We start from the raw sequence: 17,828 nt of genomic DNA, 5'->3' as shown, positions 1-17,828 counted from the left end.
TTGTGGGGTGAGCTTGAAATTTGGAGTTGGGAGTGCTGGTTGAGGACCCACCCCTTCATGAGCTTTAGAGCAAATGGTCTCAGGATTGAAAGGACAAACAACGATGTGCCCCTCACAGGGTCACTGTGTGGATTTCCTGCTGCTGAGCAGGCCTCAGGAACTGATAATCTCCTAAAGTCATTAACACTTCAAATGTGAAACAGGGCAAGAGTACCAGGGTATGAGTGTCAAACTCCAACACACCTCTGGGATTTGTCCATCTTCCAAGGCCTCCCCCTTGGTCTCACCCTCCCATTTCCGGGAATACCATCTTCCTTTGATCTCTGCACATCCTGACCTTCTGACCTGGAAGTCAGTTGTCTGACCTGCCCCTTGTCCTACCCCTGGAAAATAGCTCCTGCAGTTCCTCCAATGTTTCCTCCCTCAGGTGTATTTTGAGGCTTTATTCAGGTAACATTTGGGAAAGTCTTAGCAAGTATGGCTTGCGTAAAGGCAGCATTTAATAATGGTAACTATGGTTGCTGCCATTCTTTCTTGACTTGTCAAAACTTGTGCAACACCTCTAATGCTGAGGATGGCAGAAAGCAGCCTGGGTCCTCCACTGAGTCCTCTCTGTTTTTCACAGACTCAGTTTAGGGAAGGGTAAGATGGGAACAGTCTCTGAAAAAGAAAAATTGTTGTCCCAATGCCCCCCTTCCCCCTGTTCTGGCAAGTAGCCTAGGTTAGAGAGCAGGCTGTCGGCTGCATCTTCACCACTTTTCTCTGTAGTGGAAACTCTGTCTGTCCTCAATCAGTTCAAGCCAGGAAGTGCTAATGAGTTTCTGGGTGCTCTCTCATGTGCTTATTTCGTGCCCAGTGAGTGCTTCCTTCCAAGGTCCCCATGTCATCCTGTGACAAGTTCTGTGACCTGATTTCCTGCACTTTCCTTCCGGAAGGAATTATCTCTGAATCTTCAACATCTTTTCTATGTTTCTAGAAAAAAACTCCTCAACTCACCAAGAATCAAAGGTTTTCTCTAAATTTGGAACCTCCTATGCCATACCTGGGAGACATCTACCATGAATAACACTTTCTTCTACCTGGTCAATAAATCACGTATCTTGCAGTTAGTTGTGTGACTGTCTGTGTGTAGGTGAGAGACTGAGAGCTGGCAGCAGGCCCACGAGGGGCTCCTTGGCCTTGTGCCCATAATGCTCCTCTGGCCTCTCAGAATCTCCCTGGGTTTCAGGATTCTCCCACCTCTGCAGTCATTCTGCATCCCTGTGAGCGCTGCCTGTCCTTTGATTGGCCTGTTACCTAGTGACCCGATAAAGCAAACTAAGACCTGCCCACAGTTTGCCCATCCTGGAATTCTCCTTCTCAGGATGGCACTGGCAGATAGATGCTCTGAGGCTGACCCTGTGTGCCAAAATGTGGCATAGCCCGGCCTCCTCACATGTCTGCTCTATACCTTTATGGTGGGAGGGAGTGGGCGTCGGAAAACCTCCCTCACCACTGCTGGTATCTGCTGTGCACATCTTCCATGAGATGCCTGTGTCCCCAAATATATTAAGAATACAAAGTTCATTCAAGTTGGGGTGAAGGACCTTTCCCATTCTCTACAGATGCCTTGTTCAAGTAACAGTACCCTTGCCAGGCTAGGCTACCTTGAGTGTTCTCTCTTACATTGAAGCACAGGACTTGAAAACATTGTTTGCTCCTGGGTATGTAACATTTAGTCTTCAAGCCATAAACCATGATTGATTCCCTAGGGAAAGACATTCCTTCCTGACCCCCCAGCCCAAGGGCCATTTCTACAGATTTCACTCTGTCTATGCCACTGATACATTGATTTCCTGACAGATTTCATTATCAGCAACATAAATATCAATTTTCCTCAACAAATTAAAGGGAATGTACTAGATCTAGATTGGCATGGCTTGATCTCAGAACGATTGTTGAAGAAAGATATGTGTAGCATGACACCATTCACATAAATGGTAAATAACACAGAGAAGAACGGGAAAGATCATTTATGGATTCCCATGTGTGCAATCGTGCAGTGCTTCTTAGAATGTGCACACAAATCACCTGGGACTGTGATGAACTGCCAACTCTGAGTTAGCAGGTCTTGGGGGCCATCTGAGACTCTGCTTTCTAAGAGTCTCCCAGAGATGCCAGTGTTGTGATCCCTTGGGAGAGGTGACTAGGGTGAAGCAAAACTGTCCTTCTTACCCTCTTTAATTTAAAAAGCACTTTATTTATTTTTATAGAAAGGCTAAGGGAGGGAGAAAGAGAAGAAGAGAAACCCAAATGTGTGGTTGCCTCTGGTGCACCCCACTGGAGACATGGCCTGCATGTAAGTTAAGTGCCCTGACTGGGTATCAAACTGGTGACCCTTTGGTTCACAGGCCAGCAGGCAATCCACTGAGCCACACAGTCCAAGGCTCCTTCTTACCTTCTTCAGTGCATCACTGTCTTGGATTGTTCGGCTTCACCTGGATGGAGGGGCCTCTCAGTTGTATCCTGGACTGCCAGAAACTGTAAGGAATTCTCACCCACAAGTGCTTGTGAAAATAGGCGTTTCCATGGAGACATGAGGGCTGGCACCCCCTATTGCACTGTCTTGTTCCTGTCAACCCATTTTGGTGGTTATTTTATGTAAAGGCACACATGGAGAAAAACACTGAATTTCAAACCTGTATTTTATTTTTTTAGGATATCAGATAAAATCAGGTATCAGATGGAAATTATGGCGGAATCAGCCTTCAATGGGAGCAACGCTACTGCTTCTTGGTGCACTTTGCTCAGGGACTGGAGGGCCAAGATCACAGTCAAGTCCCATTGGGCCTTTTCCATCATGACATTTAAATGATCCGTCTTTTCCTATTTTTAGTTCTGTATCACCCTACTATCATCTTCCTGTCCATCAACAAATTCTTAAGGTTGGAAATACACTGAGTTGGTTAAGGAAAGAGAAACAAACCTGTTGCAAAGAGCACACAGAACTCCCAAAGGCAGGGCAGTGTGAATGGGATTACTCACTGGGTCACACATGCTCAGTTCTGTCCGAGAGCTCACTCTGCCTGTGCATCAGAAATACAGTGAAGAAGCTCTGGATTTGGCCTCCAGCTGGACGGGAGACATGGGTCCTGCATTAGTTTCCTGACTGAGCTGGAAAAAGCCAAAAAAGCCAGTTTATTGTCCTGCAGCTCTGAAGGTCAGACATCTGACACACTGTCCCTGGACCAAAACCAATGAGCCCCGTGTCTGTCAGTGTACTCACATCATCTTCTGTGTCTTTTCTCAGAGTTTCAAAATTTTCTCCTTGGTAGTTTTCTAGTGTATTCCTGGTTGTTAGTTCTTGTCTACTGTCACCAGTTTGTTTGTTTCACAGTGTAGAATATTTAAGTTTAGAATTAGCCAGCTGGACCCAGTTCAGAGGACTCCAATTTTGTTGGCAACTTCCAAATGATCACATGGGGAAGGCAGGTAAACACATGCCTTCTTCTCTCCATCAGGCCTGAGCAGGGTGTCGGCCTTGGCCCGGTCAGTCTTGTAGAGCTTCCTCACAGCTTGTTTGGCCTGGTGCTTGTTGGCCTTGACACCCACAGTGAGCACAAGTGTGCCCTTGTCTTCTGTCTTCTTCATGGCTCCTTCGGTGGACGGGGGCACAGGACAATGGCAGAGTGGTCAAGCTTGTGTTTCCTGGGCCAGACATTAAGGCTGCCTCCTGAGGCACAGTGTTTGACTGTGGCAAGGTCGTTGGCACGCAGATCTTTGTTGTGTGTGGCTTTTTACACCTTTCAACTCTGCTTTCTTTGCCTTCAAAGCCTTTTCTTTGGCTTTGGTTTGGTGCTGGAGGGGGCACGAGCTTCCTTTTTCTGTGTGGCCACCATCTTCATGAAAAGGCTGTTTGTTTATTTAACAATTAACAGTTATTAGCATGAGTTTTTGCTGGTATAGGGAAATGCTAGTGACTTTTGTGAGTGAATACTTTAGCAACATTGATGAATTTTTCAATAATTGTAATGAAATTCAGTCCAATACTTTGTGGACCCTTGGTTTTATAGGTATAGAATCATAGTATTGCAAAGAGTGGGAAAGTACCTGGTCCAATACTTAGGCTTCTCTCTGTCTCTCTTTTTTTTCTCTTCCCTTTGTAACTTTAGCCAGAACCTCCAGGGATGCTTAAATATTGAAACCATGCTTTCTGTACTTGAAATTGGTACAGAATTAAGGCCCATCCCACTATTTTCATATTGCCTGTGAGCCAAGACATTTGCAATGAACACTTTATGAAGAACACTATTTTCTACCTCAATGGAGTAAATTTATAAGAATTTTATTCAAAAAAAGAAGCCATTCCTCTTAGTAATATATTTGTGTTTCCAAAAAAAATGTAGTCAATGATCTATTTTGAATTTTATCCCAAAATTTGGAAATATTTTTTACTATTGTGTCAGTACATATATACCTTAATTTTGCCTCTTGTTCTGCAAGACATGAAATGCCAGTACTTCCCACTCAGCCCGACAGAGAAGGACTTTACTGGCCCCTTCTCTGTACCGTGGCCTTTCTCCTGACCACTCTTTGCTCTGGCAATTTGCGCTTCACTGTCCCCCAAATACTTGAGTTTGTCAAATTGAACCCCTCAGAGCGCCTTCCATAAAGTGAACATGAAAGTGTCTAATTGTGAGATTCAGGAGATATTATTTTTTTAAATTTTATTTGTTTATGTTTTGAGAAAGCAGAAGGGGGGGGAGAAGTTGAGGGAGAGACACATCGATGAGAGAGAGAAACATGATGGGTCAACTGTCATATGCATCCTGACTGGGAAAGGAACCTGCAACCCAGGCCTGTGCCCTGACCTGAAATCAAACCAGTGACCTTTTGCTTGGCAGGACAATACCCAAGCAAGTGAGCCACACTGGCCGGGGCTCAGAGAATGTTTTTAGTTGCCCTCTTACTGCTCTCCTTGAATGACTTCAAGTTAATGGAGGAAATATAGATGTCAAATAAACTTCCAGTGTAAATATCAACCCAGGACACCCCGAAGTCATCTGGCATTTCAAGATTGAGGAAGGGAGGCTCCACAACTCCCTTCCCAGCTTCAGACTCTCTGCCAGCTGAACCTCTGGTCCCAGGACACGCTTGAGTTGAAACTGTGTGCTCCTGGAAGCAGGAGCATCAACAAGATATCAGCTGTTGTCCTTTTTTTAAAAAAGAAATATCTTTTATTGAATATACTATTTTGGTTGTCCTATTCCCTCTGTTTCCCCTCTGCCCTGCACATGCCCTGCCACCTACATTCCCATCCCCCTTAGTTCACGTCCATGGGTCCTACATGTAAGTTCTTAGGCTTCTCCATTTCCTATATACTATTCTTAACCTCCCCCTGTCTGTTTTCTACCCACCATTTATGCTACTTATTCTCTGTACCTTTTCCCGCATTCTCTCCTTCCCTTTCCCCCTGTAACTCTCCATGAGATATCCATTTCTTTGATTCTGTTCCTGATCCAGTTGTTTGCTTAGTTTGTTTTTTTCAGGTTTGTTTGTTGGTAGTTGTGAACTTGTTGTCATGTCGATGTTCATAGTTTTAATCTTGTTCTTTTTCTTAGATAAGTCCCTTTAACATTTCACATAATAAAGGCGTGGTAATAATGAACTCCTTTAACTTCAGCTGATCTGGGAAGCACCTTATCTCCCCTTCTATTATAAAACATAGCTTTGCTGGATAGACTACTCTTGGATGTAGGTCCTTGCCTTTCATGACTTTTGAATACTTCTTTCAGCCCCTTCTTGCCTGTAAGTTTTCCTTTGAGAAATCAGCTGAGAGTCTTATGGGAACCCCTTTGTAGGTAACTGTCTCCTTTTCTCTTGCTGCTTTTAAGGTTTTCTCCTTCTCATTAATCTTGGGTAATGTAATTATGATGTGTCTTGGTGGGTTCTTCCCTGGGTCCAAGTTTTTTGGGACTCTCCAGCTTCCTGGACTTCCTGGAAGTCTATTTCCTTTGCCAGAATGGGCGATTTCTCCTTCATTATTTTCTGAAATAAGTTTTCAATTTCTTGCTGTTCCTGTTCTCTTTCTGGCACCACTATGATTTGCATGTTGGAATGTTTAAAGTTGTCCTGGAGGTTCCTCAGCCTCTCCTCATTTTTTTGAATTCTCGTTTCTTCATTTTGTTCTGGTTGAATATTTATTGTTTTCTTCTGGTCCAAATTGTTGATTTTAATCCCAGTTTTCTTCCCTTCACTGGTGGTTCCCTTTATTTCACTTTTCATAGCTTTCGCTTTTTCCTCTATTTTGTGACCATACACTCAAGCATTTCTGTGAGCATCCTGATTACTAGTGTTTTGAACTGTGCACATGATAGGTTTGCTATCTCTTGGAAGCTTAGTTGTATTTTTTTCTGGAGTTTTTAAATGTTGTTTCATTTGGGCCACATAATTTTGTTGAAGCATGACTGTTTAGTGTTAAGGGGCGGAGCATTAGGTATTCACTAGGGTGGCGCAACCCTCATCACTGTCCTGTGAGCTGCATATGGCGGAAGGGTTCTAGAAGGGAACAGTGTGTCCCCCTCAGCTCTGGGCTGGTTTCAGTCACTTCCCCCACTACCCATATGCAAACTGGGTCCCTCTGGTGCTATTCCTAGGTGTATGGGTTTGTGTACTTTTCAGGACCCTGTGGGTCTCTCCAATGAACTCTCCTGTGAGACTGGGAATTTCTCCTGCTGCTGCTCATCCCCCGCAGGTTTTCTCAGTCAGAGGCTTGTAGGCTTTATTTCCCTGCACTGGAACCCTGGATTGCCAGGTCTGTCTTGCTCCTCAGTTCTTCCTTCCAGTTCATCTGTTTGGAAATGTGGTACCACTCGCTCCACCAGCTGACACTTGGCCTGGTCTGTCTGTTACCTCCTTGCCTTGAGTCCTCTCCACCTGGCTGCCTGTCTCTGCCCCTCCTACTTGTCTGGATGAATGTTTCTTCGTTAACTCTTTGATTGTAGGACTTCCATACAGTTTGATTTTCTGCCACTTCCACTTTTTCTTCCACTTTGGTGGATTTTTGTTTGTAAATTTGTTTTTTCCTTCTTTTGGTTGCGTAGGAGGCACAGTGTATCCACCTGTACCTCCATCTTGGCCAGAAGTCAGAGTGTACAGTTTTATGGACCTGCCATGTGTCCCTAAAATGTTGTGCTGTGTTAAAGGGGTCTGTGCCACTCAAAGATACCAGCTGTTGTTCTCAAAAGTTAGTTCTTCTGAAACATTGTTCTGTGGCTCACAAACCCTTTATAAGGCTCTGATTGGCTCCTCAAAGAATACACAGTTGCTGGCTGACCCCTTGGTAAAGAAAGACAGAGGATGTCATGCCAGTCTGCTGAAGAGAGCCTTTGCCCTGAGAAAACCTGGTCAGCAGCACAGACAGTGACGGCGCAGCTGCCTGGGTCCCCACAGCTGCCTTCAGTTTCCCACGGGTTTGTTACACCTGCATTGTTATGCACACAGTGTTCTTCAGACACCCATGAGCACTGCAGCCTCTGGACTCTGTGTGAAATACTCAAACCCAGGTATCTGTATGTCCTACCCTCTCATGACATTCAGACCCTGTGTGTCACCTCACACATAGGACTGCTCTGAACCCCAAGCATTAGGCAGTGCTCTTTCCCCACCTTCCTTGGCCTCTCACATTTATTTGTTCACAGCCAGGACCGGCTTCCAAGAATGTAAGTGCAATGAAGCCAAGGAGTTGATTTTGTTCCCTCATCAGCCAACACCTGAAACGGTGCTTAACCCCACTGACACAGGCTCACCATGGGCATTGGCTTCATCAGTGAGCTTCCCTGACCTGCACAGGAAAGCCTTGGGACTTGTGTGACCAGTGACATGGGAGTGGAAGGTGCCCATGTCATGTGCACCAAGATTTTTAAAGCTCTCAGGTAGTCCAAAAGTGCAGGCAATGTTCAGACACATCCATGAAAGGATGGGATGCATTGGTTTCACTACTCTGTAAAGAAGAATCAAAGAACTGGAGCCAGGGTGATGGGGTGTCTGTAGCTGCCCCAAACAGTGCTGTGGATGTGGGTGGTTGCAGGTGGATGATCACAGATTGGCCCAGGTACACAGAGAGACTCCAGGGAATGGCTTGAGGCCCCTCCCAGGTGACTTCTCAAATGCGCTGGGCACAGGTTTATCTCCAAAGTATTTGGGTGGGCACCTAGGGTGGGCATTACCTGGAGACTGAATTCACACTCTGAGTACACCTGCAGGAGGCCTGTGGTCTCTTGGTGGCCAAACATGTGCATGGCAAGTGCCTTCTTCCAGGTGCTGTAAGAAGAAACCAGGTGCCCTGAGGCTGAGACTGAGTTGGCACTGAGAGACCATGGGCCACATTGGAAGGCCTCTTTCAGAAAGCCAGGGACTTGTTCTGGCTTGCCCACACTCTCTGCTGGCGAGAAAAGCCAGGCTGTGCAGAGCATGAAGGAAAAGTTAGCCCAAGGAGGCTATGGGGAAACACGGGAGTTTGAGGCTCCCATGGGCCTCCCCAAGGGCATGCTCTTAGTACGCAGGTGTCTCTGGACATTCCCTGGATTTGCAAAGTCTGTGTTGGCAGGACCTGCAGCTAGTGGTGGTTTGTTAGAGGTAGTCCCCCAAACGTGTGTGGGAACCACAAGATCTTGGGTATCCCAAATCAGGAACCATCTGGGTAAGTCTAGAATGTGAATCAGGGTCTCGTGGTCAACTGGGATCCAGCTGGATGTGCATGGATGCTACTGGAGTCCTCACTCAGACCCAGTCCACTTCACTGCCTTTAGGGACTTAGGAAGCAGCACCTCCCATAATGGCCCCGGGGCCCTTCCCAACCTCCTCTGTGGGGCCCTTGTCAGCTCAGGGCTGGGATCATTAGCTCTGTCTCCCAAAGAGAGGCATTTCCCTGATTAACGTCAGAAATGAAAAATAACATACATAAAAATCAGAGGTTCCATGTACAAATGCTAAGTGCAAAGTTATCTCCTGCTGTCAACAGTAGCTTTGCTAAGGTACAATCGACATTCAACTGCACATATTTAAAGTATACCACTCACCCTGAGCACTGTGGCTCAGTGGGTTGGGGGTTGGTCCATGGGTCTAAAGGTAGCTGGTCCAACTCCCAATCCCTCCCCCTATCCATAAAGATAAATTAATTAACTAATGAATTAATTTTTAACAAAAGGAAGGTATAAAATTGGATAAGTTTGTACAGGGAGATACCCATGAAAACATCACCACATTCTGGACTGTGAATTTCCGATCATTCTCTGTGGTTTCCTCTGTGCCTTTGTGATCTCTGCCTCCTCCCCATTGTGCCACCCATCACCCCAGGCAAACATCAATCCACTTTCTGTGTCTAGAGATTGCATTTTCCACACATTATAGAAATGCAGTTATCAGCAGGTACTTCCTTGTTGGTCTGGCTATTTGCACTCAGCATGATTCTTCTGAGATGCTTTCATGTTGTGTTTATCAATAGCCTGTTCTTTCCTTATTGTTGGATTCTGTTTCCGTGGATGGGCATACCACCAATTATTTACCCATTTCTGTTGATGGACATTTTCTTGGTCCTAGTTTTTGGCTATTGCAAATAGAGTGCCTTTGAACATCACGTACAAGTCTTTGCATGGGTATATGTTTACATTTCTCTTGGGTTATAGGTAGGTGTGGAATGGCTGGGTCATGTTGTAGGTCTATGTTTAACTCTTGTAAGGAGGTGAGCAACTTTTCTGGAGTGACGGTACCATTTTACATTTCCATCAGCAGTGAGGGAGACTTCCAGAGTCTCCATTTCCTCCCCAACACTTGATAGTTTAAGTACAAAAAATTATAATGCATTCTAGAAATCCCAAACTTCCCGACAGTTTCCTGGAATCCAAAGAGAACACATTAAGTGCCTGTATGAAAACAGTAAACTGTCATGATTTCCACAGAAAGCTTCACACATTGCTTCTTTGTCACCCATCACCAACCTGGTTGCTTTGTGTTCCACAAGCCTGTGATGGTTTTCTTAGAATGTCGGAGACACAAACTCCTTGGCTGATGATTCTGAAGTCCTGCTGTTGTGTTTGGAATGTAACTCAAGTTTTCCACACAGATGTTTGAAAATGTTGCATTGCTTTTGTTGAATGTAAACATAAGTTTTTTCCCAAACAACTGCCAAAAACCTTATATTGAGAGATACAACTTTTCATTTCTTAATTTTTATTTTAATCATTGTTCAAGTACGGTTTTCTCCCTGTTACTCCCAGTCCAGCCCACCCACCCAACCCTCCTCTCTTCCCTCCCATTACCGCCCTCCCCCTAGTTTTTGTCCATGTGTCCTTTAAATTTGTTCTTGTAAACACTTTTCATTCTCCCCCGAAATTCCCTCCCCTCTCCCCTGCGATCACTGTCAGCCTGTCCTCTATTTCAGTGTCTTTGGTTATATTTTGCTTGTTTCTTTGTTTTGTTGTTTAGGTTCCTGTAAAAGGTGAGATCATATGGTATTTGTCTTTCACTGTCTGGCTTGTTTTGCTTAGCATAATGCTTTGCAGCTCCATCCATGCTGTTGCAAAGGGTAGGAGCTCCTTCTTTCTTTCTGTTGCATAGAATTCCATTGTGTAAATGTACCATAGTTTTTTGATCCATTCATTTACTGATGGGCACCTAGGTTGCTTATAGCACTTAGCTATTGTAAATTGTGCTGCTATGAACATTGGGGTGCATAGATTCTTTTGGACTGGTATTTCAGTGTTCTTAGGATAAAGTCCCAGTAGTGGAATTGCTGGGTCAAAAGGCAGATCCATTTTTAGTTTTCTGAGGAAGTTCCATACTGCCTTCCATTGTGGTTGTACCAGTCTGCAGTCCCACCAACAGTGCACTAGGGACCCCTTTTCTCCACAACCTCTCCAACACTTGTTGTTTGTTGCTTTGTTTATGATGGCCATTCTGACTGGTGTGAAGTGGTATCTCATTGTGGTTTTAATTTGCATCTCTCTGATAGCTAGCCATATTGAACATCATTTCACGTGTCTTTGGATTTTCTGTATGTCCTCCTTGGAGCAGTGTCTGTTCAAGTCCTTTGCCCATTTTTTAATTGGATTCCTTGTCTTCTTAGAGTGTAGTCATGTAAGTTCTTTATATATTTTGGAGATTAAACCCTTGTCTGAGGTATCGTTGGCAAATATATTTTTCCATAAAGTTGGTTCTCTTTTTTTTTGATACTGTTTTCTTTAGCTATGCAGAAGCTTTTAATTTTGATGAGGTCCCATTTATTTATTCTTTCCTTTATGTCTCTTGCTCTCGGGGACATGTCAGTAAAAAGTTTCTGCGTGAATACAGAGATACAAGTCTTCAATAAATATTTGGGCATCAAGAATGAATACTGGGTGGGAGAACATTCTGTGGTACATGCCTTCATCTCTCCTGTTCTTGTCTCTCTTTTTTCGTGTACACAAAACACTGAGACATTGGGTCACTTGCAAACAGATTCCTGACCTCACAGGAGACAAGGCAGTGGTAAGGGCATGGCAATGAGTGAGGAATGTTCTATGTGCAGAAAGGAAAGTGGGGTCTTCTCCCAGCATAAATCTATAGGCAGGAGCTGAGCTGAATTCAAGTATGCTGTGGAAAAGCTGAGGTCAAAGACAAAGACAAATGCTGGTGCTGCCTCTGTGTGGGGAGTGAGGTGCCAAGAGCCTGTTTCTGTCTGCCTGAGCCTCCCTCCCTGTTCACTTGCTTTTCAGTCTTCAGCCCACAGTGAGGATATAGGTGAGGCTCAGGGCCACCTAGGACAAGTGGCCAGAGAGGGAGGGAGGGAATCACTCCTTGGAGTCTGCTGTGGGAAGCTGAAGAAGCCTGCTCAGTGCACACATCATCTTGCCTCTGGCTGGCCCTGTCCATCCTACCACCCTCCCAGGCCTTCCCTGAGGCAGACTGGGACCCCCCCAAAACAGATGCAGAAGCTGGGCTTCAAGTCTTTCTGGGGGGAGAGGAGGGGGACTGAAGGTGCTGCTTGACTCCTCTTGTTCCTAAGCCCCAGCTGACTCTGCAGAGCTTAGTGGGATGGTGGAAGTCAGTCAGAAAGACAGAGAGGGTCAGATCAGTGGAAACATCAGGGTGAGGGGTGGGTGAAGGGTGAGGATGTGCCCACACACTTGAACAAGGCCCAGGGCACTCACAGGTTCTGGCAGCACTGCAGCTGGTTAGGTTTCTATCCATCGTACAGGGTGGCACGCTGATGCCCACCACGTTGTTTCCAGGGCACGCTCTGTGGGCCGAGTGGTCTGCAATCTGCTTCTGTGACACGATGTGGTAGATCACTGTGAGAACATTCCTGAAAGCTTCCTCTACAGTGGTGGACTCCAAGGCTGAGGTCTGGATGAAGGACAAGTTGTTCTCTGTTAAAGAATGGGTCTTGTCAGTGGACACGACCCACAGATGGCACAGGTCACTCTTGTTGTCCACCAGCATGATGATGATGTTGCTGTCGGCATGATACCCCAGCTCCTTCAGCCAGCACTCCACATTCTCATATGTCAAGTGTTTGCCAATGTTGTGTACCAGCAGCGCACCCACTGCACCCTGGTAGTATGCAGAGGTGATGGTGCAGTTGTGCTTCTGGCCAGCTGTGTCCCACATCTGCGCCTTGATGGTCTTGCCATTCACCTGGATGCCACAGGTGGCAAACTCCATGCGAATAGTTCTTTTGCTCTCTAGGTCGAACTCGTTGCGGGTGAAGTGGTCCAGCAGGTTGCTCTTCCCTACACCCGTGTCCCCAATGAGCACCACTTTGAATAGAGAGTCGTACTTGTCTCTCCAGGTCCATTCTCCTGGCCCTACTGGCCCATTTCTCATATTTTCGTTGAGCACTCAGTGGGAGCTACTTGAAGCAGAAAGTTGCAATACGGTGCTCTGATATGGGCAAAGAGTCACCAGGAGGGGTGGGATGGGACAGAGATGGTGTGGGCAACAGCATCACATGGCCCTCTCTCCTCAGCCTCTTACCCCAGTTCATCTTGCAGACCTGGTTGCTCATAGGCTGCCATCTGTTCTTGGAGACAATCAATAAAACACAATGCAGTGCACAACCTTTGCCACCATTTGTCAAGCTGAGTTCCTCTATCTCAGAGGCAGGACAACCTCCAACCCATCCATGGTGTCTCATGTTATACATACTCCAAAATACCAGTGACCAGGTGTCTGTTGAGCGAGAACTAGGCAGGATCACACAAGGGGCTGGGGGACTCTTGAAAGCAGGCCACAGATGGGATGCCACAATTTCTAGGTTCACTGCCCTGTGTCCAGCTCCTCCTGTGACACAGGCATCTTTCTGGTTTGGGGGATACAGAAAGGGACCATTAGCACAAGGAAGAAGTGACCTACAGGTTTTAAGAAGCCTCAGCTGTGGGCACAGGAGCCTCAATGACAACACTATTTGCACCAAGAAGCCCCTCCGCACCTGCTCTCCACAGCTGAACACCCTACCTATAGTTCAAGACACCCGCCTGTCCCCAAGACCCACCTTTCCAGGAATCCTTCTCTGACCCCACCAGCCCAGCAGTGCCAGACATTAGTCTGAGGTTTCTACACACACTGTCCCATTGAGTCCCTACAGCCATCTATAGACAGGTAGGATTGACCCCATAAGGGGACACTAAGGCTCTGAGAAGTTCAATTTGTCCTCATGGCATACAAGGGACAGAGATAGGAAGGAAGCTCAGGTCTGTGTAAATTCAAAGCCTGTGTTTGTAAGCACTTTCTATGTGACGCCCCCTCCCAGGCAGCACCCCCTTTTCTGACCCACACTGGTCCAGACTTGGTCCCACCCAGCTGGGTTCCACATCAGCTTGTGGAAGAAAGTGTGTGTATGGACGATGTCTTCCATCTCTCCACTTCTCCCAGAGACCTCCGGCATATGGCTAGGTGCATGTAGTGACTAAACATTTGTTCCTTCATTGTTGTTGAACTCAGACAACAAGCAAAAGGAGTTAAAATGTGCTGAATACCAGACACTGTACTTTCCATACATTATTTTTCCCAGCCCTATTCTTATTGGCACTATTAGAATGATTCTTGACAGGTACTGTCATCTTTGGTACACACAGTTTGTTTGTTTCTGAGGCTGGTTATGATGGAGTGACTCACCCACTGCCTCCCAGCATGTGAGCGGTGGACGCTGGATAGTCCACACCCCCCATTTCACAGTAATACTCCATTCTCGCCTCACATAATTGGCTTTCTGACTTCACGGTTAAATCGTGTTCCAAATGGCATCCTTTTATGGCATCCACTATCTCTTTTTTTTGTTTTGAATGTGTGTTTTGTGTCATCAGATCACTAAGTAGATCTGGAAGTAATGAGATGCGCAGGAACAGCCTTGCCCTCCCATCACTGAATACAGAGCATCAGGGAGTGGGAGGGGTTGGTGGGGCCCTGGGGACAGAAAACTGGGCTCAGAAGGAATATAAAGGCAGAGGCGCAGGATCGCAGAACCACCGTCAGGGAAAGACACATTCCCAGTGACCCTCACTGAGTCACTGTTGTCCCTCCCGAGATGAAGCTGCTGCTGCTGTGTCTGGGGCTGACCCTGGTCTGTGCCCACCATGAAGACAACCATGACGTCGTGACAAGCAACTTCGACATGTCAAAGGTAGAGTCGGGGAAGTGTAGGGAGTTTAGACTTTGGGGCATTTTGGGGGATTGTGAAGCCAGGTGACCCTCCCAGAGGGTGAGAGGTTTTGATGGTAGACAAAGGAGTGGTCTCTGACCTTGGACCAAGAGCAGTTGTAGCATGTAGAATGATGACAACCCTTGGGGACCTCCATTCTCACTGCAGGGACAGTGAAAAGAGCCCTACGTGGGGTGTCCATCGACCTGAGTTCTAATGCCACCTTCACATCATTACTCTGAGGCCTGGCCCAGGGCATAGAGTTCAAGGAGACAGGTTTCATGCACGGTCCAGTCTCTTCTTTTCTCTCCCAGTCATTTTACTGATTATTTGCAGCTTTCCGGGGAGTGGTATACCATTCTCTTGGCCTCGGACGTGAAGGAAAAGGTAGAAGAACAAGGTAGCTACAGAATGTTTCTGGAATATATCCAGGCTTTGGATAATTCTTCTCTGGTACTGAAATATCATAACATGTAAGTATGGCATTTTTACTTGGGGAAAGAAACTAAATACAGCTTGGAGCTTCACACACACACACACACACACACACACACACACACGGAGACTCAAACACGCACATTCCTGTGAGCACTTGTATTGCGGGCCTGTGTCCAAAATCAGAGTCCCTTATCACATACTGATCCTCGACCTTATTAACCTGAAGATTCTCTAGATTCAGAGGTAAGAACTGCTGACAGGAATGGGTTTAAGTGACAGTACAGGAGGTAGGGGCAGTGGGGATCTGAGTCCTAAGGAGTGGGACAGAGTAGTTTAGGTAAGAGGGTAGGATGGGGATGGAGAGCCTGGCTCTGTCATGAAACCATCTCTTACTAGTTGTGGGACCTAGAAATTTTCACTCAATCTTCCCCAATTATCCCTTGGGTCAAAACATGATCATAATTCTTTCCTATGGGGTTTTATGTGTGTGTGTGTGTGTGTGTGTGTGAGAACTGAGTGAGGCAATGCCTGTACAGCATTTATCTGAGACGCTGGCACAGCTGAGCCCTCAGCCAAGTACCTAGACAGGTGGCCGCAGCAGCAGTGAGAGTGGGAAGTGGAGGAACAGTGATGTCAGTAGTTGGCTCATTCTTAAAGTAGCAAATAAAGTGAAACAGGAAAATAAAAGCTCTTTCAAAGTTCTACCAAAGGTTTTTCAATACTTCACGAAATGGGACACTCAGGTTATAGGTGGAGTGGGAGGGAGCCAGCTACTCAGTATCTCACGGGCACCACTCAGCTCATTCTGTTTCACAGGATCAACGGAGAGTGTGCTGAACTGACTTTCATTTGTGATGAAACAGAAGAGGAAGGTGTATATAGTGTTTCCTGTAAGTATACATTTAAAAAGTCTCTGTAAATTCTACTTCCAGCAGCAAGAAATTTACTACATGCCAATGCCTTTAGGACTGAGATCCCTTTCTGACTCATGCTCTTTAGGTTCTACACATGAGGCACATAATAGCCAATATTCTCTAATATTTGGGGAACCTTGTTTGTAATACTCAAGGCCTGGCACATAGACCATGAGAATAAGATGGCAGTGTGGTCACGTGTGCCACCGGCAACAAAAGGAAACTGGCCCACAAAATTTAAATTGTTTGAAGAACTTCTCATTCCAAGTCCACCATGAAGGCTTCTGGTGGCCTATGCCACAGAAACTTGTGCAGACAGTGTGCCGGTATGTAATACCAGCGGGGCTCCTAGACAGGACAGAGACACAGAGTCAGCAGACATGGCCGAGGGAGGTTGGTGACCTTCAGGGCAAATAATAGAAGGTCAGTTGCAGCTGTGGCAGAATTTCCTACCACTAGGAATCCAGGTACCAGGAGTTGCCATTTCCACCCTTGGAAGTTAACCAGATCACGCTCAGGGGGCAAGTGGAATGCTTAGATATCACCTTTACCTCTTCCAGGATTTGTACTTGAATTTGTTTTGTGAAAGAAAATAGGTAAAGAGTTTCATTTGGTTCCCATGGGCCTATGAAGTTCTGACCTGTGTTCTGTTTCCTTCACAGATCTTGGATACAACGAGTTTCACATACTTGAAGCAGACTACAATGACTATGTTATTCTTTATTATGTGAATTACCATAATGAGGAAATAACACAAGGGATGGAGCTCTACGGTAGAGTATTTTCATGCTGATACTCACCTTGGAGTGGGCTGCAGATAAAACTTTCGCCCAATCTTCTGCTGGGCCGTTTCTCACCTCCAAAGAAAGGTGCTGACCATGGGTACCCGTGGCTACCTGGTGATGGGAAGGTGATGAAATCTCTCAACATCCTAAAACGTCAAAGTCAAGACAGGAGACAGCCCCTCCCTCCCTTCTGCCTAAGCACTAGTCAGTGCCATCCATCCCTATCATCTGTCCCCCTGTCCCTAGGGTCTCCATGGGAGTCCAACACAAAGTCACAGCTGTTACTGTCACTCTTCTCATAGCCCGAAACCCAGATGTGAGTCCACAAATCAAGAAAAGGTTTGAGGAACTTTGCGAAAACACTGGAATTCCAAAGGAAAATGTGGTGGATGTGACCAATGCAGGTAAATTTATCTCTCTGGTTTTCTCTTCCTACTCCCTGTGTTCGTGATTGGAGGAAAGCAAGAGAAGGTAACACCTCCAATGGGGCCCCTCTGTCCTATGCTAGAAACTCATTCAGTTTCTCTCTGGGAAATAAGGGGCTGCTGGTTGACTGTGCTCTGTTCTGCTTCTGCAGACCCCTGTTCCCAGGACTGATGGAGCCACAGAGCCCAGGCCTCCAGGTGGGTGCTGAATGATGCGGCTAGGGTAGTCCAGGGGTCCCTGCCATCCAAAACCAGCAGGACTTGATGCCCAAAGGTTGCAAATACACACATTTGGTGAGGAAGCTTGTGGGGTGAGCTTGAAATTTGGAGTTGGGAGTGCTGGTTGAGGAGCCACCCCTTCATGAGCTTTAGAGCAAATGGCCTCAGGATTGAAGGAACAAACAACGATGTGCCCCTCACAGGGTCACTGTGTGGATATCCTGCTGCTGAGAAGGCCTCAGGAGCTGATAATCTCCTAAAATCATTAACACTTCAAATGTGAAACAGGGCAAGAGTACCAGGGTGTGGGTGTCAAACTCCAACACACCTCTGGGATTTGTCCCTCTTCCAAGGCCTCCCCCTTGGTCTCACCCTCCCATTTCTGAGAATA

The 17,828-nt window shown here is 46.2% G+C and overlaps 2 protein-coding genes and 3 long non-coding RNA genes across 8 annotated transcripts in view; 2 read left to right on the top strand and 3 right to left on the bottom strand.

Annotated features, from left to right (window-relative positions):
* The window catches only part of LOC118499774, a 25,276-nt gene extending 24,142 nt beyond the window's left edge, over positions 1-1,134 (bottom strand). The window contains exon 1 of the long non-coding RNA XR_004902306.1: positions 1,043-1,134. This is a non-coding gene — a long non-coding RNA (uncharacterized LOC118499774). The remainder of the gene's footprint in view (positions 1-1,042) is intronic.
* The window catches only part of LOC114514997 (major allergen Equ c 1-like), a 21,680-nt gene that overhangs the window by 3,064 nt on the left and 788 nt on the right, over positions 1-17,828 (top strand). Inside the window, exons 3-6 of one of the 4 annotated variants that reach the window (XM_036022072.1) lie at positions 15,911-15,984; positions 16,671-16,781; positions 17,096-17,197; positions 17,302-17,416. In XM_036022072.1, coding sequence (XP_035877965.1) covers positions 15,911-15,984; positions 16,671-16,781; positions 17,096-17,197; positions 17,302-17,390 — 376 coding nt within the window. In that variant the 3' untranslated portion in view covers positions 17,391-17,416. The remainder of the gene's footprint in view (positions 1-15,910; positions 15,985-16,670; positions 16,782-17,095; positions 17,198-17,301; positions 17,417-17,828) is intronic. The other 3 variants (XM_036022071.1, XM_036022070.1, XM_036022073.1) reach the window with 3 other exon arrangements.
* LOC118499782 lies at positions 1,636-7,930 on the top strand. Its single transcript, XR_004902314.1, has 2 exons — positions 1,636-1,979; positions 7,680-7,930. It is a non-coding gene; the product is annotated as an uncharacterized LOC118499782 (long non-coding RNA).
* LOC114515056 (ras-related protein Rab-11B-like) lies at positions 12,164-12,843 on the bottom strand. The gene is given in 2 exon segments (XM_036020021.1): positions 12,164-12,199; positions 12,202-12,843. Coding segments are annotated over 2 exon segments (678 nt in total).
* The window catches only part of LOC118499780, a 20,909-nt gene continuing 18,424 nt past the window's right edge, over positions 15,344-17,828 (bottom strand). The window contains exon 3 of the long non-coding RNA XR_004902313.1: positions 15,344-15,499. This is a non-coding gene — a long non-coding RNA (uncharacterized LOC118499780). The remainder of the gene's footprint in view (positions 15,500-17,828) is intronic.

Source organism: Phyllostomus discolor, chromosome 3, assembly GCF_004126475.2.
Source record: "Phyllostomus discolor isolate MPI-MPIP mPhyDis1 chromosome 3, mPhyDis1.pri.v3, whole genome shotgun sequence".
Lineage (NCBI taxonomy): Eukaryota > Metazoa > Chordata > Mammalia > Chiroptera > Phyllostomidae > Phyllostomus > Phyllostomus discolor.
This window is presented reverse-complemented; position numbering and strand designations above follow the sequence as displayed.